This window comes from Ahaetulla prasina, chromosome 16 (assembly GCF_028640845.1).
Source record: "Ahaetulla prasina isolate Xishuangbanna chromosome 16, ASM2864084v1, whole genome shotgun sequence".
NCBI lineage: Eukaryota > Metazoa > Chordata > Lepidosauria > Squamata > Colubridae > Ahaetulla > Ahaetulla prasina.
The window spans coordinates 4,370,614-4,397,513 of NC_080554.1; the positions used below are offsets into that span (position 1 = coordinate 4,370,614).

Sequence of the window (26,900 nt, forward strand, 5' to 3'; positions counted from 1 at the left end):
CACTCCCTTTTAGCACTGATGATGTTACCTAGTTGGGTCATGAAACATCTGCAAGAAAACAACCAAAGTCAGAGAGCACCAAGAACCACTACCACCTCCTCCTCCTCCTCCTCCTCCTCCTCCTCTTCCTCCTCCTCCTCCTCCATAAACCCCACTCCCTTCTAGCACTGATGCTGTTACCTAGTTTGGGTCACGAAACATCTGCAAGAAAACCACCAAGCTCAGAGAGCACCAAGGACCTCGCAGTCCTCCTCCTCCATCTTCTCTTCTCCTTCCTCCACTCCACTCCCCTAACCCCACTCCCTACTAGCACTGATGCTGTTACCTAGTTTGGGTCATGAAACATCTGCAAGAAAACCACCAAGCTCAGAGAGCACCAGGCACCCTGAAGTTCAACCCTGAGCAACAGATATTCCCTTCTGGGTACCATTATTTTCCCTCAGGGCCAAAGCAGCTTAGAGGAACATTTTGTTTGCAGGCTGATCCTTAACAATGAACTTCCACCGTTTATTCAGCTAAAATCATTCTAATGTGCAACTGTTTGTTTTTTTCAAAAAAATAAATCCATATATACAAAACGCCTCTTTGTTTTCCGCGCGCAACTAGCTAAGGGAAATGAATCTGGACATAGCAGTGGACAAACTCAGGATGCAAAGCACCGATGAAAAACTCAAAGCCTACCTCGAGAAGGTTTACGCTGCCTTGGACATCATTCGCAATGGGTACGTGAAGGACGGCCTATGTCCGTGATGGTGGCACACGGAGCCATATCGGTGGGCACACGAGTTCAGCTCCGGCACGCATGTGCGCCCCGGCTAGCTGATTTTCGGGCCTTATGGGCCCACCAGGAAAGCCCGTTCTTTACTCTCCGCAGGCTCCAGAGCCTTTCTAGGAGCCTGGGGAGGGCGAAAATGGCCTTTCCCACCCACCCCAGAGGCCGGAAACAGCCCGGGAGGGGGGATGCGGGGGTGGGGGCCTCATTCTCCCACTAATGTTACTGCTGCAGTTTGGAGAAAGGAGGATGGAAAGGTTCAAATTCCGCTGTTTTTGTTTTGCAAGGTACACCGCCTTCCATCAAGACCTGCTGTCTAAAGTGATGGCTTACCCACGCCACGTTCGGCACGCGCTTCTTTCCTACAGCGCCACCCTCAGTCGGTATTTTTACGTCCTGGGCAGCTACAAAGGGGTAAGGCAGAAAAACAGCAATGGTGAACCTTTTCGGCACTCGCGCACCCGTTTGGGCCACAAACCAGGAAGTGGAGCTGCCCGGCGCACATGCGCGCGCCCGAAAATAAACTTCCGTTTTCAGCTACTGAACTTCCGGTTTCAGCCAGCTACTCTTCGGGGTTTGTGGCGCGCATGTGCGTGCAACGATCAGCTGGCCGGCGCGCATTCTCACGCAGGAAAATGGAAGACTCAGCTCTTCTGGCACTGCCATGTGCAAAAAGGCCAGCTGATTGTCGCACGCACCTGCGCACCTGTAAGAGGAACGGGTGACGCCATGCGTGCCAGGCGACATGGCTCCGCGTGCTGTTCTGTCTCCTTCCCCACTTCAGACCCATGAGCTGGCCTTCAGCCAGTGGATTCACGGCTCTTATCAGTCCTGGCAGAGAAATCGCAGCTGCCTGCCAAAGTTCAAACAAATGACTCACGTTGCAAGACTTTCAGCTCTTTTTGAAACGATTCAGCTAAACTTTTGCTTCCCGTGGAGTGAGAGCAGTCCCAAAGCCCCTTATATATCCTGTGGGGTGGGGCTTCTGCCCCATCCTTCCTTTGGATGATGCCGCCTCTCTAATCTTCTGAAGTGCGAGTCAATCCAAGCTTGATTATTATTATCATCAGCTGGGTCTGAAGGCGTAGCCTGGGGAAGGGAGGAATCAGGGGATGTCGGCCTCATTACATCCTCCGAGTGGTCTGGTTCTGGCTCCTAGAGCCAAGCCACAGAAATCGGTGCTCCCGAGGTAAGCCTTACCGGCCCTTCCCCCTCACTTCCTGAGTCACTTTCGGGCATGGAGCCAGGTTCGGGGGCTGGAGTCACAACAGTGCCACTTCGGGCAGGCGTGCCATAGGTTCGCCATCGCGGGCTTAATACAACGTGCATGAAACTTGGCTGGCGCTCCGAGACGCCCGTCAAACGAGGTGCGTGGGATTGCTTCGTACAGGGGAGGAACCCAGTCGGCGGTGGTATTCGGAGGCTGAATTCCCAGTCCTTCTGAATCATGGCTTAAAGGACCGAAAGAGCCGAATACAGAATAACAACAAAACTTGGGCTATTAAAAAAAATGACTTTAATGGCCGTAATACCAGCATCTGGCAAAGCCGACGGGGCTGAAGCTCGCCCTCCCCTCCGCTTCTTATACTCCTGAGAATTAGGAGGGGTACCTCTGCTTGAGCTGCTTCCAAATTTTATCTTCTTCTGGACCTTAAAAAAAGGAAACACTTCATCTCTTTTCTCTGGCTCTTGAGCCTTCCCGTGGAACTAATTTCCAGATCTGCTCTATCCGGCGGGACGAACGCTAACAAATAACATTTTAGCTGCCCTTCCAAACCACCGCCACAAAAAAAACACATTTATTTTATTTTTATTTATTTATTTGTCACAACAGTATATATAAGCATAAGCATGAAATAACTATACGATATATAAGCATAAAAATAATAATCATAAGTATGTAATAACTATTTGAAATTGGATACAATCAAAGGGAACATTAGGACAGGGACGGTAGGCACGCTGGTGCTCTTATGCACGCCCCTTACAGACCTCTTAGGAATGGGGTGAGGTCAATAGTAGATAGTTTTTGGTTAAAGCTTTGGGGATTTTGGGAAGAGACCACAGAGTCAGGTAGTGCATTCCAAGCATTAACAACTCTGTTACTGAAGTCATATTTTCTGCAATCAAGATTGGAGCGGTTCGCATTAAGCTTAAATCTATTGTGTGCTCATGTATTGTTTTGATACGAAGCCTGGCTTTTGAACAGACCATCCCAGCCTCTTTAGTTGCAGTGTGGCTCCTTATCCTGGTTAGATTGCTCCTTAAAACAGTGGATTCGATCCGTCTTCAGCGCCGCTTTGTGGGCTCGTGGGCAGTTTATTTAAAGCCACGAATGGACCTTAAGGTTAATTGTTCCTTTTGCTGATGTTGCGGGAAACAGTTGTGGGTTGTTGGTTTTTTTCCAAAGAAGTAATTCCCTTTCTCCCTCTCCCCCATTTTTCTCCGTTTTTTTTTTTTATAAGACCTTAAAGAAATCGGGAGGCTCAGCTGAAGGACGAAGGGAAGGAGGAGGTAAGGACTACGAAGTCCTTTTTCAAATGCAGCTAGTCCCCTATTTCTGCCACTGACCAAGTTGGTTGTTAAGTGAGCCCCACCTGATTTTTACGACCATTTTTTCCCCTCCCACGGTTGTTAAGTGAATCTGGAGGTTGCTAAGTGAATCCAGCTTCCCCCGTTGACTTGGCTTGTCGGAAGCCAGCAAATCAGCCTTCCTGCTTCCTATTTATGACGGTTGCAGCGTGATTCCCCCTTTTACGACCTCCTGACAAGCAAAGTCGCTGGGGAAGCCAGGTTCACTTCACAACCCGGCGCCTAACCCCAACAACTGCAGTGGATCACGGTGACTAATGACGGTTAGTAACATGGTTACTAACAGCTGTGGCAAGAAAGGCCATAAAGCAGGTGACTACTCAACAACGGTCCCATTTAGCGACAGAAAGGTGGAGCTCAATTGTGGGCGTAAGTCGAGGGTTTACCTGTAACGGGTTGGCTACTGCTGAGGGGTGCTGGGAGTTGTAGTTTAACAGCAGCTGGAGGGCCATGGCTCCCCCCCACCCCTAAGACTTGGTGCCGGATTCAGAATATTTTCTTGCGTGTGTCTTGACCAGAAATAACAGAGGAGACCAAAGAGGTCGAAGAAATAGAAGAGGCCGTGGAGATTCTGCTGGAGAAAGAGAGCGAGGAAGGGCTGCCTCTGGAGGAGAGGGATGGGGAAGGAACGGATCGTACCGAAGCGGAGGATGCGGACCAGGAGGATGAGGAGGAAGGGGAAGAACTGGAGACCCCCGGCCGCCGGAGTGGCAGGAACAGCGTCGGTGGAGATGACGTGGAAAGATCAGGGGAAGGGAACGCCTTGGGGCCCAAGGCTCAAGACGCCACTAAGCCAGATCTGGTGAGCTGAGAATCTCCCTGAGGATCAGCCGTCGTCCGAGCTTCCTTGTGCATGGATTACAAGGAGCTGTCCCATCCCGTTTTATTTGTTTCTTTTCTTTCTATCCCGCCTTGGTTTTCTTGAAGAACGACTCCATGCAACACACCTTGTCTGCCTTCTGTTTTCCCTACAACAAACAACCCTGTGAGGTGGGTTGGGCTGAGAGAGAGAGAGAGAGAGGGACAGGCCAATAGTTGGCTTTCATGGCTAAGGCAGAACTAGAACTCCCAATCTCCTGGTGATTGGCCCAAAGTCACCCAATTGCCTTTCATGGCTAAGGTGGGACTAGAACTCACTGTCTCCTGGTGATTGGCCCAAAGTCACCCAATTGCCTTTCATGGCTAAGGCGGGACTAGAACTCACCGTCTCCTGGTGATTGGCCCAAAGTCACCCAATTGCCTTTCATGGCTAAGGCGGGACTAGAACTCACCGTCTCCTGGTGATTGGCCCAAAGTCACCCAATTGCCTTTCATGGCTAAGGCGGGACTAGAACTCACTGTCTCCTGGTGATTGGCCCAAAGTCACCCAATTGCCTTTCATGGCTAAGGCGGGACTAGAACTCCCTGTCTCCAGGTTTCTGGCCTTTCATCAGTAGACCCAACAGGCTTTCAAAGGGGGTGAAAACATGAATGTAACCTCTAAAGAAAAGGAAGAGACCTGGCTAGAACTTAGTCATTGGCCGTTCTCATCTTTTGAACCCTGTTTCAAAACTGGCCGCTCAGTCTCGCCCCTTCTATTTTATCCTTCTGCCAGACCAAGGATTCGGGCAAGGAGTCCAAGCGAAAGGATGTGATTGTAGAATTCTTCACCACGTCCAGCGGAAACACCTACAAAGTGGTGGAGTACTTGAAAAAGTCCAAGCTCCGGAAATCAGAGAAATATTACCCGGGAAAACTGAAAAGCAGTTCCATGCCTTCCTACTTGGAGCAGGTGTACCTGTCAGAGGCTTTCTTTAGAGATATCAGAAAACAGTAAGTACAAACCTCTCTCTTTCTCTTTCTCTCTCTCTCTTTTCTTACTGTGTCTCTCTATGTCTCTGTTTCTGCTGCTCCCTCTTTCTCTCTCTCCTCCTTTCTCTTTTTGCCTCTGTCACTCCTTCTGCCTCTTTCTCTCTCTCTTTCTTTCTCTCTGTCTCTCTCTCTCTCTCTCTCCTTCCTTCCCTCCCTCCCTTTCTCTCAAAGAATAGGACATTTTTCTCCAGTTAAGAAAAAGGATTTTAGGAGCGCTCTAAACCCACCAGCTGACCTGCATCAAACTCCTAAAGATCCACCTTTTAAACCGCTCCAATAAATCCTTTCAGGAATTTATTTTGGGCCAGATTCAGGGGTGAAATGCTCCCGGTTCGGACCGGATCACCTGATCCGGTAGCGATGGTGGGTGGTTTGGAGAACCGGTAGCAAAAATCCCTGCCCCCCCCCCCACCCTCCCATGCCCGGCTGAGCCGCGCGATCATTATAAGTTTTTTTGTCTTTTTTTTTTTAACTTTTAAAAGCATTTTTTCTTCGGCCAAAAAAAATGCTTTTAAAAGTTTTTTAAAAAAAGCCTCTGATGATCGCGCAGCTCAGCTGATATTGTCAGAGGACCCTTTTAAAAGCATTTTTTCTACAACCTCCTTGGCCGAAGAGGTTGTAGAAAAAACGCTTTTAAAACTAAAAAAAAAAAAAAAGTTGGCCACACCCACCCAGTCACATTACCCCCACCACCAAGCCACGCCCATAGAACCGGTAGTAACACATTTTACATTTCACCCCCAGCCAGATTGTTTTGGGGCGTCCCGTGCAAAACATAGCAGAACAATCACCACAAATTGGGGGTTAAGAGCGACAAAGGGGAGATCGGGATGAATTAATTAAAAAAAAAACCAAGATATTTTTAACCTGGCTTGTTGAATTCTTGAAAACATTTCTACAGCCGCCTATCTTTCAACTGACTCGGGGCAAATCCCAATTTACGATGCAAAGCTTAGCTAACCAGGTTAGCCTTCAGTCATGGCCACAGCAGCTCTTCAGACCCCACCCCCGCTCAGGATTTTCTGAATCAGTGGTTCTCAACCTTTATAGTGCTGCGACCCCTTTAATACAATTCCCCACGATGTGGCGACCTCAACCGTAAAATTATTTTCGTTTTGAATTTATGGCGCCTGAAGCCGTATTGGCTAGCGATCTGAACTGCTTGCGATTGCCTTGAGGACAGAGGCATTAAAGCGGAGACTCCTCCCCTATTAAGTTTACCGCGCCTGAAGCCAGATGAGGCTAGCGATTGGGAGTGATTGCAGCCGGCTTGAGAGGGAGACATCAGAGCAAAGATTTCTCTCTTTTTTAATTCATCGCCCCTGAAGCCGAATTCGGCTGGCGATTTGAAGAGCCTGCAGCTGGCTTGTGGAGTCAACCATTGGAGCGCGATTCTTCGACTCGCAAGTATACTTCCCATATTTCCGATGGTCTTAGGCGACCCCTGGCAAATCGTCATTCGACCCCCAACGGGGTCCCGACCCACAGGTTGAGAACCGCTGTTCTGAATCCTTCCTTTCCCCGCTCCCCCCCCCACCCCGTGGTCTTTGAGAAGGGACCGGGCGACCCGTTTTATCCTCAAGCCGCCTCTTTCTTGCCCTCCTCTCTGCCCCCCCCACCCCCGGCAGTATCCGACTCCAGTTCTTCGAGCATCTGGAGAAGTGGTTTGACGACACCTTATCCAGCACCTGGGTTGTGGTGGTGGCCAAGAAGGAAGAGCTCAACTCCGAACTGCAGCTGCGCCTCCATCTTCACGAACCCCGGAGGGAACGCATCGAGAAGGACATTTACAATGTCAGGATGGGTATGTATGTTTGTTTGGGTCTTGTCTTTTTTTTTTTTTTTAATCCTATAGCCCAGGAGTCTCCAACCTTGGCAACTTTAAGACTTGTGGACTGGCTGAGGGATTCTGGGAGTTGAAGTCCACAAGTCTTAAAGTTGCCAAGGTTGGAGACCCCTGCTATAGCCAGATCCATGCGAGTCCTTGAATTGAAGAGGGGGGGGGCTTATTTAGAGCCGGAGGATGCATTTAAAGACAGTCCTCGACGAAACGGCCACAACTGAACCCAAAATTTCTCCTGCTAAGACAAGACAATTGTGATCTGTCCCATTTTTACGGCTTTTTTTTTTTTTTGCTGCAATTCTTAAGCGAAGCGTCGCAGTTGTTAGGTGAGACGGACGGCTGTTAAGGGAATCTGGCTTGCACATCTTGGCTTGTCAGATGGTCACAAAAGGGGATCATGATCAGAGCCCGGGGAGAGGGAGGGAGGAGGACTGTGGGGTCCTTGGTGCTCTCTGAGCTGGGTGGTTTTCATGCAGACGTTTCATGACTCAACTAGGTAACATCATCAGTACTAGAAGGGATTGGGGTTTGTAAGGTGGGGGAGGAGGAGGAGGAGGAAAAGGAGGAGGAGGAGGAGGAGAAGAGAAGAAGAAGAAGAAGGAGGAGGAGGAGGAGGAGGAAGGAGGAGGAAGAAGAAGAAGAAGAAGAAGAAGAAGAAGAAGAAGAAGAAGAAGAAGAAGAAGAAGAAGAAGAAGAAGAAGAAGAAGAAGAAGAAGAAGAAGAAGAAGAAGAAGAAGAAGACTGTGAGGGCCCTTGATGCTCTCTGAACTGGGTGGTTTTCTTGCAGATGTTTCATGACGCAACTAGGTAACATCTTCAGTTGTAGAATGGGAGTGGGGTTTGTGGAGTGGAAAAAGAAGGAGAATTGGGGGAGGGAGGAGAAGGAGGAAGAGGAGGAGGAGGAAGAGGACGAAGACTGTGAGGGTCTTTGGTGCTCTCTGAACTTGGTTGTTTTCATGCAGACATTTCATGACCCAACTAGGTAACATTATCAGTACTAGAAGGGAACGGGCTTTGTGAGGTGGAAGAGGAGGAGGAGGAGCAGAACGGCTGCAGGGTCCTTGGCGCTCTCTGAACTGGGCTGTTTCCATGCAGACGTTTCCAGCACTCTTTTCCATCCCTTTCAACCTGGGAATTTTCATCCTTCTCTCTCAGCGGAGCTACGGATTCACAGCGACCGCTTGAAGCGTCACTGCGCCGGCTTGATCGAGGCGCTGAATAAGGAGAGGGGCGCCTTCCTCAAGATCCGAGAAGACCACAACGCCGTCAGCAAATCCTTCCGCAACCGGATCCAAGACATGGAGAAAGTCTTCCAGATAGAGAGCCGGGCAGAAAAGTCAGTTTGACGTTGGGAAGAAGGGGACGCCGGCCGCAATCTCCCCGTAGCGTCGGGCTGTCAGGGCTTTGGATATGGTGCCATCAGAATGTAGAAGGGAACACGGTTTAAATGGAAATTCATGCTACCGATAGAAGAGAATGTTTGTAACCAGAGTTGATCTGTGGGGTCCTCTCTGAGCTTGGTAGTTTTCTTACAGACGTTTCATGACCCAACTAGGTAACCTCATCAGTGCTAGAAGGGAGTGGGACTTTCTGTTTATATACAGAAGCTCTGAGTTTGGTGGTTTTCTTGCAGCCGTTTCATGACCCAACTAGGTAACAACATCAGTGCTAGAAGGGAGTGGGGTGTGCAGAGTGGAGGAGGAGGAGGAGGAGGACTGCAGGGTCCGTGATGCTCTCTGAGCTTGGTGGTTTTCTTGCAGACTTTTCATAACCCAACTAGGTAACATCATCAGTGCTAGAAGGGAGCAGGGTGTGCAAAATGGAGGAGGAGGCCTGTGGAGCCCTTGGTCCCCTCTCAAGCTTGGCATGTTTTTTGCAGGCATTTCATAACCCAACTACATAACCTCATCAGTGCGCTGATGATCATCCTTGGCCATTACCCGGAACTGAAGATGTTACCGAGTGTTACCTTTACAATGCATAATTTGTCCTCGTAGGGTAGCCTCTGGGCTGTGTGCGATGCCCACTTGCAGATCACTTAACTTTTCCTTTTTCCCCCCGCCTTTCATCAATGAATGTCCAATTGGATGCTTGGATATTATTTGGGTAAATGGACCCTCGGTTTCCATCTCTTCCGATGGTTGACCTTGGGCTCACCTGGCTTGCTTCCCATCCTTCCCCCCTAATTCCTCCCTACGTTTCCAATCCTCTCTTCCCTCCCTCCTCCCTTTCCTAATGTCCTGCTGTTAGCTGACAGTGCTCGGCTCGCAGAATGGCAGCTCACCTTCAAAGGATATCTCCAAGTGACGGCTTTCTCCCCGCTCTTTCCTCCACAGGGTGATGGCCCTCAGCCGTAACCTCCATATGGAGTTGCTGAACCATGTGGAAGTGCTCCAGGTCTCGATGAGGAGTTACAGACAGTATCTGGAGGAAGCTTTGGGGAAACTGCGGGAGTCTAACACAGACTTCCTGAAAGCCTGCAGGTACCCAGAACCCAGGATAACAGAGTCGGAAGAGACCCTGGAGGTCTTCTAGCCCAACCCCCTGCTCCAGCTCTCTACAATCCCAGACAAGTAGCTGTTCAATCTCTTCCTAAAAACCTGCAGTGATGGAGCATTTTTACTGATTAATTGTTCTCTTAGTGTAGCGGTTCTCAACCTGTGGGTCGCAACCCCGTTGGGGGTCGAATGGCGATTTGCCAGGGGTCACCTAAGACCATCGGAAATATGGGAAGTATACTTTGCGAGTCGAAGAATCGCGCTCCAATGGTTGACTCCACCAGCCAGCTGCAGGCTCTTCAAATCGCTAGCCGAATTCGGCTTCAGGCGCGATGATGAATTAAAAAAGAGAGAAATCTTTGCTCTGATGTCTCCCTCTCAAGCCAGCTGCAATCACTCCCCATCGCTAGCCTAATCTGGCTTCAGGCGCCATAAACTTAATAGGGGAGGAGTCTCCGCTTTAATGCCTCCGTCCTCAAGGCGATCGCAAGCAGTTCAGATCGCTAGCCAATACGGCTTCAGGCGCGATAAATTCAAAACGAAAATAATTTTACGGTTGGGGTCGCCACATCGTGGGGAATTGTATTAAAGGGGTCGCAGCACTATAAAGGTTGAGAACCACTGTGTTACTGGTTGTTCCTTGGCTCTAGGTTGGTTCTCTCCTGGATGAGTTTTCATCCTGTTTTCTGGTGCTTTGGAAAATAGGTTTGAACCCACCCACCTCCCTTTTCTCTGTGGCAGCCTCTCGAATATTGTAAGTCTGCTCTCATGTCATCCCCTAGTCCTTCTCTTCACTAGACTAGGGATACCCAATTCCTGCAACCGTTCTTTAGCCTCCAGACCAGGGGTGAAATGCTCCCGGTTCGGACCGGATCACTCGATCCGGTAGCGATGGTGGCGGGTGGCTTGGGGAACCGGTAACAAAAATCCCTCTCTCCCCCCCACCTGCCCCGCAGTGCCCAGCTGAGCCATGCGATCATCAGAGGTGTTTTTTTTTAACCTTTAAAAGCATTTTTTCTTTGGCTGAAAAAAATGCTTTTAAAAGTAAAAATAAGAAAAGCCTCTGATGACCGCACAGCTCAGCTGAGATCGTCAGAGGAGCCTTTTAAAAGAATTTTTTTACAACTTCTTCAGCTGAAGAGGTTGTAGAAAAAATGCTTTTAAAAGTAAAAAAAAAAAAAGTTGACCACGCCCACCCAGTCACATTACCCCCCAAGCCATGCCCACAGAACTGGTAGTAATAAATTTTACATTTCACCACTGCTCCAGACTCATAAAAAAATCTAGGTTCTTTTCCATGATATACAATAAATCTAGATTTGGCTTCGGTAACCTCTTTGGGGACGCTCTTAATAGAACGTAGAATAAAATGGGGTTGAACGGGACCTTGGAGGCCTTCTAGTCCAATCCCTGCTCAAGCAGGAGTCCTGATGCCATTCCAGACAAATATTTGTCCTTGAAATTAGGTCCTTGAAATTATCCTAGTGGATAACCATTTAGATAGGAGCCAGCAGTGTGCAGCAGCTGTTAAAAAAGCCAACACAGTTCTGGGCTGCATAAACAGAGGGATAGAATCAAGATCATGTGAAGTGTTAATACCACTTTATAATGCCTTGGTAAGGCCACACTTGGAATATTGCATCCAATTTTGGTCGCCACGATGTAAAAAAGATGTTGAGACTCTAGAAAGAGTGCAGAGAAGAGCAACAAAGATGATTAGGGGACTGGAGGCTAAAACATATGAAGAACGGTTGCAGGAACTGGGTATGTCTAGTTTAATAAAAAGAAGGACTAGGGGAGACATGATAGCTGTGTTCCAATATCTCAGGGCCTGCCACAAAGAAGAGGGAGTCGGGCTGTTCTCCAAAGCACCTGAGGGTAGAACAAGAAGCAATGGGTGGAAACTGATCAAAGAAAGAAGCAACTTAGAACTAAGGAGAAATTTCCTGACAGTTAGAACAATTAATAAGTGGAACGACTTGCCTTCAGAAGTTGTGAATGCTCCAACACTGGAAATTTTTAAGAAAATGTTGGATAACCATCTGACTGAGATGGTGTAGGGTTTCCTGCCTGGGCAGGGGGTTGGACTAGAAGGCCTCCAAGGTCCCTTCCAACTCTGTTGTTATGTTATGTTATGTTATGTTATGTTATGTTATGTTATGTTATGTTATGTTATGTTATGTTATGTTATGTTATGTTATGTTATGTTATGTTATGTTATGTTATGTTATGTTATGTTATGTTATGTTATGAAAACCTCCAATGTTGCAGCACCCACAACTTTTGAAGGCAAGCCTTTTCCACTGGTTATTTGTTCTCCTTGTCAGGAAATTTCTCTTTAGTTCTAGGTCGGTTCTGTTCTGACCCTTAACAGAAGCAAGAAACAGACTCCTGGTCACAAAAAAACCCTCTTTATTTACCCTCTTGTGAATTAATGGCATTCACCCACCGAAAAGTCCAGGCAAAAGTCCTTCAAGGAGTTAACTGCGGCAACAGACCTTATCAGTTCCTTGCGATAATTGCAAGGCCCTGAGCTCCCAGCTGAAAGGCTGCAATTTAAGTTCTGGCAAGCTGTCTTTGATGCACGAAACACAATGAGCAAAATCTTCAGAAATACGAACGGTTGTCTCCTACGAAAACCACTCCCCTTTCCTTCTATTTATTCCCCCGCCAGGGAGGGGCCATTTGGCATCCAAGTGTGCCTTGCTTCCCGAGTCGACTCCTTGTCCTCCGTTGTTCACCTCTCCTAACTGCTCTGCACATACATGCATCTGGAACGGGCCCCAGCTGTTCTTCCTCCTCACTCATCTCTGCCTCCAAAGGCTGCTGCCTCGCCAGTGGCTGGGAAATGTCGGATGGCCCTGGCTTTTATCTCTGCGTCCGACGCAGAGCATCCATCAGAGCCTTCCCCAGACTCCAGTACTGGCCCAAGTTCCTCCCCAACTTCATCGTCCGAGTCTGTGGCGGGCCACAACAGATTCTCTCTTTAATGTCCTTCCAGCCAATACTGACCCATCCTTGTTGTTTTTAGACTCTTCGCAGATGGTGGGAACTTTTCGCCCGAGGAGCTAGAGATCTTCATGAAGCAGCTGCAGAAGGAGAACTCGCGCATAGAATTTGTCGAAGGCTTGATCATGATTGATATGGAGAAAGCAGAGACCGGCTATCTGGAGCAGGTCAGCCACCGAGAGGCTGTCCCCAAACAACCAAGAGTTGGGTTCAGGAAAGAGCGTGGGAAAGGGAGTGGATGCTTGCATGCAGCTGGTCCTCAGCGTGGTCGTCCCATTCCCTCCCGTTCCCCAACCAGGCTACAGAAATTATCAGCAAGTTTGAGAACAGGTTTCGTTACCTGGCTATGGATCGAGTCTTCCTGGAGAAAATCCAACGGTTTCTGACCAATATTCAAGTGAAAATCAAGACAGAGGTACCAAGATTAAAAAAAGTCCACCCCTCCTCCCTCCCTTCCTTTTCTCATTTTTCCTCTCTCCCTTTTCTCTATCTCACCTTCCTTCTTTCCTTCCTTCCTTCCTTCCTTCCTTCCTTCCTTCCTTCCTTCCTTCCTTCCTTCCTTCCTTCCTTTTCTCATTTCTCCTCTCTCCTTTTTCTCTCTCACCTTCCTTCCTTCCTTCCTTTTCTCATTTCTCCTCTCCCTTTTCTCTATCTCACCTACCTTCCTTCCTTCCTTCCTTTTCTCATTTCTCTTCTCCCTTTTCTCTATCTCACCTACCTCCCTCCCTCCCTTCCTTCCTTCCTTCCTTCTTCCTTCCTTCCTTCCTTCCTTCCTTCCTTTTCTCATTTTTCCTCTCCCTTTTCTCTATCTCACCTTCTTCCTTCCTTCCTTCCTTCCTTTTCTCATTTCTCCTCTCTCCATTCTCTCTGTTTCACTTTCCTCCCTCTTCCCCTTCCCTCCCTTTTCTCTATCTCTGTCCTCCCTTCGTCTTTCCCTTCCTTTTCTCATCTCCCTTCTCTCCTTCCTCCCTTCCTCCCTCCCTCCCTTCTCTCTATCTCACTTTCCTCTCTCCCTTCCCTTCCCTTTTCTCTATCCTCCCTCCCTCCCTCCCTCCCTTCTTCTCTGTGGTGGAATCTCCAGCTAGACTGGAGGGAGCTTAGAGTCCCTTACACTGCAGTATGCAGCCCAGGCCAGGCCTCTCCCGGAATCCACGGAAGCCTTATCTGGCCCTTCTCCAAGGGATGCTGTCTCTCCCATAGGAGATTTTTGACTTGCAATAAACCTCCTGCTTAGGACTATTGATGACTGGTTCTGGTTGCTTGTGCCTGACCGAAGGCCAGCTAAGAAAAGAGCTTTTGCCTTCTTTGGTAAGGGTCATCTAACTGAGTGTGTGTGTGTGGGGGGGTCTTTTCTTTTTCTTTTTTCTTTTTTTTGGAATTTATATCCCGCCCTTCTCCGAAGACTCAGGGCGGCTTACAATGTGTTAAGCAATAGTCTTCATCCATTTGTACATTATATACAAAGTCAACTTTTATTGCCCCCAAAAATCTGGGTCCTCATTTTACCTACCTTATAAAGGATGGAAGGCTGAGTCAACCTTGGGCCTGGTGGGACTTGAACCTGCAGTAATTGCAAGCAGCTGCTGTTAATAACAGACAGACTTAGTCTGCTGAGCCACCAGAGGCCCTTCTCTTTCCAGGTGGCCAAATCCAACTGGCAGACCCAAACGTTGAATAACTACTTGGAGAAGCTCGTCCAGAGGATCGATGCCTGTGCCCACCCTAACGTGGACAAGGAAGTAGGTTCTAAGAAGGGGGAGGGGGTTTTGACTCAAAAAGACCAGCACCGGGTAGCCCTCGTCTTATGACCACAACTGAGCCCAAAATTTCCGTTGCTAAGTGAAATTCATTTGTTAAGTGGGCTTTGAGCCATTTTCCGACCTTCCTTGCCACCGTTGTTAAGGGAATCGCTGCGGCTGCTCCGTTAGTAGCACAATTGTTCATTGAATCTGGCTTCCCCATTGACTTTGCTGGTCAGAAAGTTGCCAAAAAAAGGGGCGGAGAATCCTCTGTCACACACACACTCCGGGATACTACGACCGTCGTAAATACGAGCCAGTTGCCAAGCGGCTGAATGTTGATCTCGCGACCATGTGTTGTAAGTGTGGAAGCTGGTCGCGAGTCACTTTTTTCTTTTTCAGCGCCATTGTAACTTTGGACGGTCACTTACCTAACGGTTGTAAGACAAGGACTACCTGCGTTTTAAATCTCCTATGCTTAGCGGTTTCGAGGGCGCTTTATTTTTATTTTATTTTATTTTTTCTTCTATTCCTTCCTTCAGAGCATGACTCCGGAAAGACTTTACGAGTTTACCAAGTTTGTCATGGAAGAACTGAAGAAGAGGTGTAAATATCTCAACTGCCAACTCCGGATCCAGGTAATAATAATATCTGCTGGGATGGTGTATTCACCTGGATACTCCTGTTCTCTCAGTAAGTTGTGGAGGAGGAGGAGGAGGAGGCGTGGGAGTCGAGGTCAGCATCAAGCAACCTGAGAGCTCCGAGGGGGAAGAGGGAATGGAGCTGGCAGAGAGAGAGAGAAACACAGGCGGAGCCTGGGCTGCCTGTCAGCCCTCAGATGGAGAGTCAACAGCCCCCCAGGTCTGGAGGTGGCTGATGAGGAGGAGGAGGAACAGCTGGGCCCAGTGCCCGAAGTGCGGATGCGCAGAAAGCAGAGGAGAGGAGAGCAGTGGAAATCTATGAGCCTGTCCTTTGGACGGAAGAGCCACCGCTGCTAGCGAAGCCCCACCCTAACTCTGGGAATAAAAGGCAGGGGGCTGACAGTCAACAGCCCCCAGCTTTGGAAGTGGCTGATGAGGAGGAGGAGGAACAGCTGGGTCCAGTACCTGACACGCGGATGCGCAGAAGGCAGAGAGGAAAGCAATGGAAATCTATGGGCCGGTCCTTGGGCCGGAAGACCTACCGCTGCTAGCAAAGCCCCACTCTAGCTCTGGGGATAAAAGGCAGGGGGCGGAGATGAATAGATGCAGCAGACAACTATTCATCTCCTGGCCAGACGGACTTGTTAGCCTGCGGAGAGAGAGAAATTTTTTTTTGCCGGGGCTGCTGGCGCTCCTAATCTTTGAGTTAACTTCAGACAGTTGGTCGTGTTTGGGGAGCTGGGTCAGAACACAGTGCCTGGGTTGTTGTTTTTTTTCCAGACCAAGAGCTGACTTTGGGGGAGTATCTGAGGGGATACTCCAAATCATAGGCATGGCCGAGACAGAACAGCTTATAGGCTGAAAAGAGAACGAAAAAAAGAAAAATCATATACAGGCAATTCTCCACTTAGGATCACAACTAGCCCAAAATTTATGGCTAAATTCATCGGTTAAGTGAGTTTTGCCCCAGTTGACACCGTCGTTAAGTGAATCAGTGCCGCTGTTAAATTAGTAGCATGGTTATTAAACCGAATCCGCCCCCCCCGGGACGCTGCCCCCGTCATAAATATGACCCCTTTGTCAAGCGTCTGGATTTTATCCACGTGGCCATCGGGATGCTGCAGGGGATTCACTTAACAACTGTGGCAAAAAAAAAAAAAAAAGATCGTAAAAACGGGGCAAAAACTCACCGAACCAATGTCTCGCTTAGCAACAGAAATCGTTGGGCTCCGTTGTGGTCGTTAAGCCGAGGACTACCTGTAGGCGTCCCGGCTTTGTTGCTTCTGCATTCTCATCTCTTAGGAACCGGAGATCACTTCCCTGCCCGCCGTCTTCGCTCAAGACTCCCTCATAAGCTCCACCCGGTCGGAGATGTCACTCCCGGAGGGCAAGGCCACCGTCATGGGCATGGAGTACACGCCCGTCCTGAACCCGAGCAGGATGGGGAAGCCGGCCTTCGATGACGCCTCCTTCTACCTGATCCGAAACCTCACCGGGTGAGCAGCCAACGAACGCCTCGGGGTGAAAACCACAGGGACTATAGAAGCTTGTCACCGGTTCTTTGAAGTACGCTATTCCTCGACTTGACAGCCAAGTTACGCCGTCATTGAGAAAAGGGACTGATTGTAGGACCATTTTTCACACTTACGACCATTGCAGAATTCCGCATGATCCAAATTGGGACACTTGGCAACTGACTCACATTTAGAATAGAATAGAATAGAAATTATGAATGGAATGGAATAGAATTGAATAGAAATATAGAATGGAATGGAATAGAAATAGAAATAGAAATATGGAATGGAATGGAATGGAATGGAATAGAATAAAAATTATGAATGGAATGGAATAGAATAGAAATATGGAATGGAATGGAATGGAAATAGAAATATGGAATGGAATAGAATAGAATAGAAATATGGAATGGAATGGAATGGAATAGAATAGAATAGAATAGAATTTATGAATGGAATGGAATAGAATAGAAATATGGAATGGAATGGAAATATGGAATGGAAATATGGAATGGAATGGAATGGAAATATGGAATGGAAGTATGGAATGGAATGGAAAAGAATAGAATAGAATAGAATAGAATAGAAATTATGAATGGAATGGAATAGAATAGAAATATGGAATGGAATGGAATGGAATGGAATGGAATAGAATAGAGTAGAATAGAATTCTTTATTGGCCAAGTGTGATTGGACACACAAGGAATTGGTGTCATTGGTGCATACTATATGTTCTCAGTGTACATAAAAAGAAATAAAAATAAGAAGAATCAAAAGATACAACGCTAGTGATAGTCATAGGTTACGAAATAAGCAATCAAATCATACTAGGAAACAAATAAAACAATAAAAATCATAAAGATACAAGCAACGTGGTTATAGCCATACATGAGAAGAGATAGGTACTAGGAAGGATGAGAAGAAGAATAGTAATACAGTCTTAGTCAATAATCTGACAGTCTTGTGGGAATTACCGTATTTTTCAGAGCATAAGACACACTTTTCCCCCCCTAAAAGAGGGTGAAAAATTGGGTGCGTCTTATACACCAAATGTAGCCCCGCCCACCCGGAAAATGGGGCGCGTGGAGGTGGCCATAGGCAATGGCAATCCCTGCAGCCTGAAACAGCTGATCTTCGGGAGGCCGATCCAACCGACAATCAGCTGTTTGTGCTAATCAGGCTGTTCTAAAGCTGAAGCTGAAACCGGTTGTTTGCTGCAAGGAGGCAAATTGCAAGGAGGCAGATTTTTATTTTCTTGTTTTCCTCCCCACAAAAAAGGTAGGTGCGTCTTATAGTCCAAAAAATATGGTAGTTGTTTAGCACGGAGTGATGACATTCGGGAAAGAACCGTCCTTGTGTCTAGTTGTTCTGGTGTGCAGTGCCCTATAGCGTCGTTTTGAGGGTAGGAGTTGAAACAATTCATGTCCAGGATGCGGAGGGGTCTGTAGATTTATGACGGTCGTAGTGTCCCGAGGTCACGTGATCCCACTATTAAAACCTTCTGAGAAGCAAACGTCAACGGGGAAGCCCAACCCTATCGCTAACTTAATGACGACAGTGTTTCGCTTAAGAACGGTGGCCAGAAAGGTTTTAACCTGGGTCGACAACAGTCTTCGTGTAGCAACAGAACGTTTGGGTTCAGTGGTGGCCGTAGGTCGAGGACCAGTTTCAAATGGCAGCTTTACCTGACTCTTAAGAGAAGGCCCAAAAAAGCCCATTGTCTTCAGGCTCCGAGCCAGAAAAATTGAAAACTTACCCGAACCTAAATGGGACGCTCTGCCCCTCTGCCTCATTCAACGCTTCCGAGGGCTGATTTGGGGAGCGATGGCATTTTTCTCTCTTCCCTTCATTCCAGGCACGTGCGTGGAAAAAGGATGATGGATGCCCAGCACGAAAAGGACGTCGCGGGAGTGCCTGGAACAGACCGAGGAGGTGAGGAAGATCCCTTTGATGCAGGCTAAGGACATGGTGGCTTAGCCGTTAAGGTGCTAGGTTTGTTGACCAGAAGGTTGGCAGTTCGAGACCCCCAACACCGTGTGAATGGTATGAGCTCTATAAAGCCTTAGGAAGACCTCACCTAGAATACTGCATTCAGTTTTGGTCCCCACACTATAAAAAAAAGATGTTGAGACTCTAGAAAGAGTGCAGAGAAGAGCAACCAAGATGATTAGAATAGAATAGAATTTTTTATTGGCCAAGTGTGATTGGACACACAAGGAATTTGTCTTGGTGCATATGCTCTCAGTGTACATAAAAGAAAAAATATGTTCATCAAGGTACAACATTTACAACACAATTGATGGTCAATATATCAATATAAATCATAAGGATTGCCAGCAACAAGTTATAGTCATACAGTCATAAATGGAAAGAGATTGGTGATGGGAACTATGAAAAGATTAATAGTAGTGCAGATTCAGTAAATAGTTTGACAGTGTTGATGGAATTATTTGTTTAGCAGAGTGATGGCCTTCGGGGAAAAACTGTTCTTGTGTCTAGTTGTTCTGGTGTGCAGTGCTCTATAGTGTCGTTTTGAGGGTAGGAGTTGAAACAGTTTATGTCCAGGATGCGAGGGGTCTGTAAATATTTTCACGGCTCTCTTCTTGATTCATGCAGTATACAGGTCCTCAATGGAAGGCAGGTTGGTAGCCATTATTTTTTCTGCAGTTCTAATTATCCTCTGAAGTCTGTGTTTTTCTTGTTGGGTTGCAGAACTGAACCAGACAGTTATAGAGGTGCAAATGACAGACTCAATAATTCCTCTGTAGAACTGAATCAGCAGCTCCTTGGGCAGTTTGAGCTTTCTGAGTTGGCGCAGAAAGAACATTCTTTGCTGTCCTTTTTTAATGATGTTTTTGATGTTAGCTGTCCATTTTAGATCTTTAGGGGGCTGGAGGCTCAAACGTACGACGAACGGTTGCAGGAACTGGGCCTGGCTAGTCTAGTGAAGAGAACGACCAGGGTGGAGAAGATAGCAGCCTTCCAATATTTGAGGGGCTGCTACAGAGAGGAAGGGGGTCAAGCTATTTTTCAAAGCAGCCAGGCAAGGAATAATGGATGGAAACTGATCAAGGAGAGAGATTCAACCTGGAAATAAAGAGAAACTTTCTGATAGTGAGAACAATCAAACCATGGAACAGAAGTTGCCTTCAGAAGTTGTGAGAGCTTCATCACTGGAGGCTTTCAAGAAGAGACTGCCATTTGTCAGAAATGATGTAGGCCAGGGTCTCCTGCTTGGGCAGGGGAGGGTTGGGCTAGATGACCTACAAGGTCCCTTCCACCTCTGTTAATCTGTTTATAATCCTGCCTCGGCTCCTAGCGGTTCGAAAGCAGGCAAATGCGAGTAGATCAATAGGTACCACTTCGGTGGGGAGGTAACAGCATTCCCTGCGCCTCGGCATACGCTCACGCCGGCCACATGCGTCTTTCGACAACGCTGGCTCCCTTGGTTCAAAAAACGGAGATGAGCGCCTTCCCTGGAATAGGACACTGCTGGCCACGGGAAAGGGAACCTCTGACTTGACAGACGTGGTGAGAATTCCGTTTCCGTTTCTTGCTTAGTTCCATCTTTTCCTCTCTTTATTATTTTCAGAATTTCCCAACCAAGCTTTCCCGCCCTTGTTCACTGGAGGCGGTCATCGCGAAAGCCTTTCCTTGGGAGCAGCCTATCTCCTGGCCAAGAAATCTAGTTCCATTACTAAAGTTTCCGGAAGGTAAGAATCCCTACTTGGATGATCATGAAATAAATTTAGGCGTGTCTAATCTAGCGAAGAGAAGAAGGATTGGAGTGGGAGGGGAGGGCAGTAATTGACCGAGAAAAGAGGGTGGATTTATTCCCTAAGGCACCAGAGGGCAGGACAAGAAGCCAAGGGATGGAAGTTTGTCAAAGAGATCCAGCTGAGAATTAAGGAGAAATTGAGCAGGTTTTCCACGATCCCCTTTTTTGCTGAAATTTGTCATGTAAAGCGGATATGATCCCCTTTGGCGATTCCGTGGGGCTTGTGTCTCATCCTTTTTCGTTCTCCCGGAAGCTGGCCGAAGTGTTATTTGAATTTCCCAAAGTTCATCGATCCCGGTGGCTTTGATCAAATTAATCCGCTCCGGGATGAAAACGCTGCTGTGCTGACAGGTTGGGAGAGCCGTTGTGTTCTGTCCCCCTCACCTCAGTCCGAGCGATGGCTTAATTAGCTGGCACTATCGCCTCTGGCAGCAAACTAGCGAGCGTCTGCCAAGTGTCTCTGTTATCTCCCTTGATGCCGATAAGTCAACAAACAGAACTTCAGCTCTAGTCAAGCAGTTTGGTTTGCCTGCTACGAAGAGGCATAGCAGCCCTTGCTGCTTTTATATCCTGTGGGGTGTGGCTCCATGACTCAGCACTTCCTAGGCCTGCCCCACCCCTGCTTCTGTTGTTCCCGCCTCTCCTGCCTACGAAACCTAGGGTCCAGCCAGGCCTGATTGCCATCAGCTGGGTCTGAAGGCGTGGCCTGGAGGGTGGGGAAAGAGTCAGGGGACGGAGGCCTCGTTATCTCTTCCACCTGGCCTGCCTCTGGCTCCTGGAGCTGAGCCAGGGAAGCCGGTGCTCCCAAAGTAAATCCTGATGGCCCTTCCCCCTCACTTTCCAAGTCACTTTCTGGCAGGGGCCCCGGCTCGGGGGGGCGCAGACACAACACGTTGCTAAATTGTCTTCTTTGCAATGCAGCGGGAACTCCATCCAAAAATACACCAGACTTACTAAAGCCGACAGGAAGTTGCTGATTTTCGGAGGCCAGCCAAAAGAGACCGAGTGAGTCCAGTGATTATTACTTTCCAGACTCCGCAGACCTGGCGTTGATCTGAGTTAACTGACTTTTTAAACGTTCCACCTTATCGGCCGGATTTACATATCCTAACCACAGTTTCTATAAGTGGTGATAGGTACCCCTCGGCTTAGCGACCGCCGTTGGGCCCAAAATTTCCATTGCTAAAGCGGAGACGGTGGTTCAGTGAGTTTTGCCACGTTTTACGACCTTTCTTGCCAGTCGTTAAAGCGAATCACTGCAGTCGTTAAGCTAGCCCACTGACACACGTGCCGAAGGTTCGCCATCGCGGAGCTAGCCACACGGGCGCTCAATGAATCTGGCTTTCCCGTTGACTTTGCTTTGTCAGAAGGTCGCAAATCTTGGATCTTGGAGTCCTAGTGGACAACCATTTAGATATGAGCCAGCCGTGTGCAGCAGCTGCTAAAAAAGCCAACACAGTTCTGGGCTGCATAAACAGAGGGATAGAATCAAGATCACGTGAAGTGTTAATACCACTTTATAATGCCTTGGTAAGGCCACACTTGGAATATTGCATCCAGTTTTGGTCGCCACGATGTAAAAAAGATGCTGAGACTCTAGAAAGAGTGCAGAGAAGAGCAACAAAGATGATTAGGGGACTGGAGGCTAAAACATATGAAGAACGGTTGCAGGAACTGGGTATGTCTAGTTTAATGAAAAGAAGGACTAGGGGAGACATGATAGCAGTCTTCCAATATCTCAGGGGTTGCCACAAAGAAGAGGGAGTCGGGCTGTTCTCCAAAGCACCTGAGGGTAGAACAAGAAGCAATGGGTGGAAACTGGTCAAAGAAAGAAGCAACTTAGAACTAAGGAGAAATTTCCTGACAGTTAGAACAATTAATCAGTGGAACGACTTGCCTGCAGAAGTTGTGAATGCTCCAACACTGGAAATTTTTAAGAAAATGTTGGATAACCATCTGACTGAGATGGTGTAGGGTTTCCTGCCTGGGCAGGGGGTTGGACTAGAAGGCCTCCAAGGTCCCTTCCAACTCTGTTGTTACGTTATGTTATGTTATGTTATGTTAAAAAGGGATCACGTGACCCGGGGGACTCTGCACCCCATCGTAAATAGGAATTGGTTGCCAAGTGTCCGAATTTTGATCACAAGATCATAGGGATGGCACAATGGTCGTAAGTGTGAAAAGGGGCCATAAATCACTTTTTTTCCCCCGCCATTGAAAAGAAAAGAAAAGCGATAATAAGATTGTGAAGTAATACCTCCTTTTAAATTGGTTGTTCTAGTTCGGATTACTTTACCGGAATCATCTTCAGTATCCTGTGGGACAATTTTGATAACATCATGAACGTTGCTGAGGTATTTATTTTTATTTATTTATTTTATTTTATTTATTGAATTATTGAGTCTGTCGTCTGCACCTCCATAACTGTCTGGTTCGGTTCTGCAACCCAACAAGACAGACACGGACTTCAGAGGATCATTAGAACTGCAGGAAAAACAATGGCTACCAACCTGCCTTCCATGGAGGACCTGTGTACTGCACGAGTCAAAAAGAGGGCTGTGAAAATATTTACAGATCCCTCACATCCTGGATATAAACTGTTTCAACTCCTACCCTCAAAATGACGCTATAGAGCACTGCACACCAGAACAACTAGACACAAGAACAGTTTTTTCCCAAACGCCATCACTCTGCTAAATAAATAATTCCCTCAACTCTGTCAAACTATTGACTAAATCTGCACTACTATTAATCTCATCGTTCCTATCACCCATCTCCTCCCACTTATGACTGTATGACTGTGTCTAAGGCAGAACCTGAAACTAGGATACGGTGAGTTCTAGTCCTGCCCTATGCATGAAAACCAGCTGAGTGACTTTGGGCCAATCACCAGGAAACTGGGAGTTCTAGTCCCGTTTTAGGCATGGAAGACATGCAGGTGACTTTGGGCCAACCACCAGGAGACGGTGAGTTCTAGTCCCGCCTCAGACACGAAAGCCAATTGGCTGGCTTTGGGCCACTCCTCTCTCTCAGCCCAGTCCACCTCACAGGGCTGTTATTGTGTGGAAAATAGGAAAAGCAAGGAGTTATGGGGCGTGTTTGCTGCCTTGAGTTATTTCTAAAAATAATAATGGCAGGGTATCTGACGCTTCCCACTTCTTCTTTTTCTGAAGGAATTCTACAAAAAGGACAAGCATCAGATTACGAAACCGGACTGTCTCCAAGAAACCTACGACCTGTGCATTGATGCTTTGGGTCAGAAGATGCTGACCTATCTCTTCCAGTCCGACGAGTATCACATTGCTTGCATCTCTGGTAACGCTGCACCTTCGATAAAGGGGAATTTAGCTGCCCAGAGTCACCTGATCGTGAGATGGACAGCAGATAGATAGATAGATAGATAGATAGATAGATAGATAGATAGATAGATAGATAGATATAGAGATATAGAGATAATAGAGAGAGAGGAGAGAGGGAGGGGGAGAGAGAGAGAGATGATGGAATAGAGAAAGATGATAGATAGATAGATAGATAGATAGATAGATAGATAGATAGATAGATAGATAGATAGATATAGAGATATAGAGATATAGAGATAATAGAGAGAGAGGAGAGAGGGAGGGAGAGAGAGAGATGATGGAATAGAGAAAGATAGATATATATATAGATAGATAGATAGATAGATAGATAGATAGATAGATAGATAGATATAGAGATATAGAGATAGAGGAGAGAGGGAGGGGGAGAGAGAGATGATGGAATAGAGAAAGATGATAGATAGATAGATAGATAGATAGATAGATAGATAGATAGATAGATAGGTAGATAAAGAGATAGGAGAGAGGGAGGGGGAGAGAGAGATGATGGAATAGAGAAAGATGATAGATAGATAGATAGATAGATAGATAGATAGATAGATAGATAGATAGATAGATAGATAGATAGATAGATAGATAATGGAGAGAGGAAAGAGGGAGAAAGAGATGATAGAGAGAGGAGAGAGGGAGGGAGATAGATGATAGGAGAGAGGGAGAGAGAGATATAGAGAGGAGAGAGGGAGAGAGATAGAGAGATGATAGGAGAGAGAGAGAGAGAGAGGAGAGAGAGATGAGAGATAGATAGAGAGATGATAGAGAGGAGAGAGGGAGGGAGGGAGAGAGATGATAGAGAGAGATGTTAGAGAGAGGAGAGAGAGGAGAGATACATAGATAGAGGAGAGAGAGAGAGAGAAATGATAGAGAGATCATAGAGAAGATAGATGGACAAGACAGACTGACAAATTTCACTCTGTATCCAGCAGTCATTCTGGACAGGTCTATTTTCCTTTTAAGCAAATTTCTTCTTGTCATTTTCCCTCCGTCCGGGATCGGTAACCATAATTATGCCCAGATTTGCATGATGGATACCATTTCTTCTAGGCACGTTGACTGCCTCAGTACAGTTAGTCCTCGACATACAACATACAGTCCGCTGAGTGACCGTTCGAAGTTACAACGGCCACTGGAAAAAAGTGACTTAGGACCGTTTTTCACACTTAACGACCATTGCCGCATCCCCGTTGGGTCACGTGATCCAAAGTCAGACGCTTGGCGAATGGTTGCATCGTCCCCTTTTACGAACTTCTGGCAAGCCAAATCCACTTACTTAATATTAACCACCGCCAGTGATTCACAGTAAAAAACGGTGGCAAGAAAGGTCGTTAAAAAGGGGGCAAACCTCACTTAAGAACTGTCTCTCTTAGCAACAGAAATTCAGGGCTCAATTGCAGTGGCAAGTCGAGGATAAATATCCCTGGTAACATCCCCTGCCAGTCTCAAAATGAAACTCTTTTAAGTTTCTCAGACTGCCAAACCCACCAAATTCCACCGAATAACATGAACGGACCTTCCATTCCATGAAATTTTCCAGAGTTCCGGGTCCAGCTGAAGACTTTTGAGGAAGAGCTTCCTCATGTCATCCGTCTGGCCATCGGCAAAATCCTAAAGGATCACGAACAGTTCCTTGCCGAGTCCACGGAACAGATCCGGGGGCACCTGCAGGACCAGCTGAAAAAATGGACTGCTATAAAAGTAAGTTGCTTTGAAGCCACTGAGATATTTTAATCTAGTTCTTTCCTCCTGATTTGTTTTTTTAAAAAAATATCCTTTGGCTACCACCTTTGGCACTACTGGCCACAAGGAGCCAGTCTGGTCTAGTAGTGAAGGCGCAGGCTAGAAACCAGGAGATGGTGAGTTCTAGTCCCACCTTAAGCAAGAAAGCTGGTTGGGTGATTCTGAGCCAATCACCAGGAGATGGTGAATTCTAGTACATACGAAAGCGAGCTGGGCGACTTTGGGCCAATCACCAGGAGATGGTGAATTCTAGTCCCGCCTTAGGTATGAAAGCTGGCTGGGTGACTTTGGGCCAATCACCAGGAGATGGTGAATTCTAGTACGTACGAAAGCCAGCTGGGCGACTTTGGGCCAATCACGAGGAGACGGTGAATCTAGTCCTGACTTAAGTATGAAAGCTGGCTGGGTGACTTTGAGCCAATCACCAGGTGATGGTGAATTCTAGTATGTATGAAAGCCAGCTGGGCGACTTTGGGCCAATCACCAGGAAACGGTGAATTCTAGTCCTGCCTTAGGTACGAAAGCTGGCTGGGTGACTTTGGGCCAATCACCAAGAGATGGTGAATTCTAGTCCTGCCTTAGGTATGAAAGCTGGCTGGGTGACTTTGGGCCAATCACCAGGAGATGGTGAATTTTAGTCCTGCCTTAGGTACGAAAGCCAGCTGGGCGACTTTGGGCCAATCACCAGGAGATGGTGAATTCTAGTATGTATGAAAGCCAGCTGGGCGACTTTGGGCCAATCACCAGGAAACGGTGAATTCTAGTCCTGCCTTAGGTATGAAAGCTGGCTGGGTGACTTTGAGCCAATCACCAGGAAACGGTGAATTCTAGTCCTGCCTTAGGTATGAAAGCTGGCTGGGTGATTTTGAGCCAGTCACTAGGTGATGGTGAATTCTAGTATGTACGAAAGCCAGCTGGGCAACTTCGGGCCAATCGCTAGGAGATGGTGAATTCTAGTCCCGCCTTAGACATGAAATCTGTCTGGGTGACTTTGGGCCAGTCCGTCGCTCTCGGCCCAACCCACCTCACGGGGTGGGAGGGGGTGTTGTGGGAAAAATGTGTCTGATGGCCATCAAAGGAAGCTTTTCCCTTTCAATTCAAGGACAAAAACATGGCCAAATTGCACACCAGTTTGGGACACCCGGACAATATCCCGGTCCTGGAAGCCTTGTGCCAAGAGGAAGAGAAAAGGCAAGAAGAGCAAGTGCAGAGTATCCTGGTCTGCACCAAGAGGCTGGAGGTACCTCGTGGGGGTTTCCCCCCCCCCCTCAGAGCCCCACTTTTATCAAGGGTCGGTAGGAAGAAAGGGAGCACTGAGGACGTAATCCATTGGCTAATGGAACGTCTGCAAGGAAGCAACCAAGCTCAGAGAGCTTGAAGGGTCCCCACAGTCCTCCTCCTCCTCCTCTTCTTCCCCTTCCTCTTCCTCTTCCACACACCCCACTCTCTTCTAGTGCTGATGTCATTACCTAGTTGGGTAATAAAATGTCTGAAAGCAAACCAATTGAACTCAGCAGAAAAGACACCACGGTATCTATCTGTCCGTCCATCT

General features: G+C 47.5%; 1 protein-coding gene across 1 annotated transcript in view; it reads left to right on the plus strand.

Moving 5' to 3' along the window:
- Window positions 1-26,900, plus strand: part of CCDC180 (coiled-coil domain containing 180) — a 49,330-nt gene that overhangs the window by 15,680 nt on the left and 6,750 nt on the right. The window contains exons 15-34 of the mRNA XM_058159506.1: window positions 607-722; window positions 1,060-1,186; window positions 3,238-3,286; window positions 3,883-4,166; window positions 4,959-5,176; window positions 6,844-7,019; window positions 8,214-8,394; window positions 9,395-9,541; window positions 12,588-12,732; window positions 12,864-12,980; window positions 14,206-14,304; window positions 14,847-14,942; window positions 16,248-16,441; window positions 18,315-18,391; window positions 20,052-20,172; window positions 21,159-21,242; window positions 22,519-22,591; window positions 23,411-23,552; window positions 25,146-25,306; window positions 26,451-26,588. Of these exons, the coding sequence (XP_058015489.1) occupies window positions 607-722; window positions 1,060-1,186; window positions 3,238-3,286; window positions 3,883-4,166; window positions 4,959-5,176; window positions 6,844-7,019; window positions 8,214-8,394; window positions 9,395-9,541; window positions 12,588-12,732; window positions 12,864-12,980; window positions 14,206-14,304; window positions 14,847-14,942; window positions 16,248-16,441; window positions 18,315-18,391; window positions 20,052-20,172; window positions 21,159-21,242; window positions 22,519-22,591; window positions 23,411-23,552; window positions 25,146-25,306; window positions 26,451-26,588 (2,745 nt within the window). The remainder of the gene's footprint in view (window positions 1-606; window positions 723-1,059; window positions 1,187-3,237; window positions 3,287-3,882; window positions 4,167-4,958; window positions 5,177-6,843; window positions 7,020-8,213; window positions 8,395-9,394; window positions 9,542-12,587; window positions 12,733-12,863; window positions 12,981-14,205; window positions 14,305-14,846; window positions 14,943-16,247; window positions 16,442-18,314; window positions 18,392-20,051; window positions 20,173-21,158; window positions 21,243-22,518; window positions 22,592-23,410; window positions 23,553-25,145; window positions 25,307-26,450; window positions 26,589-26,900) is intronic.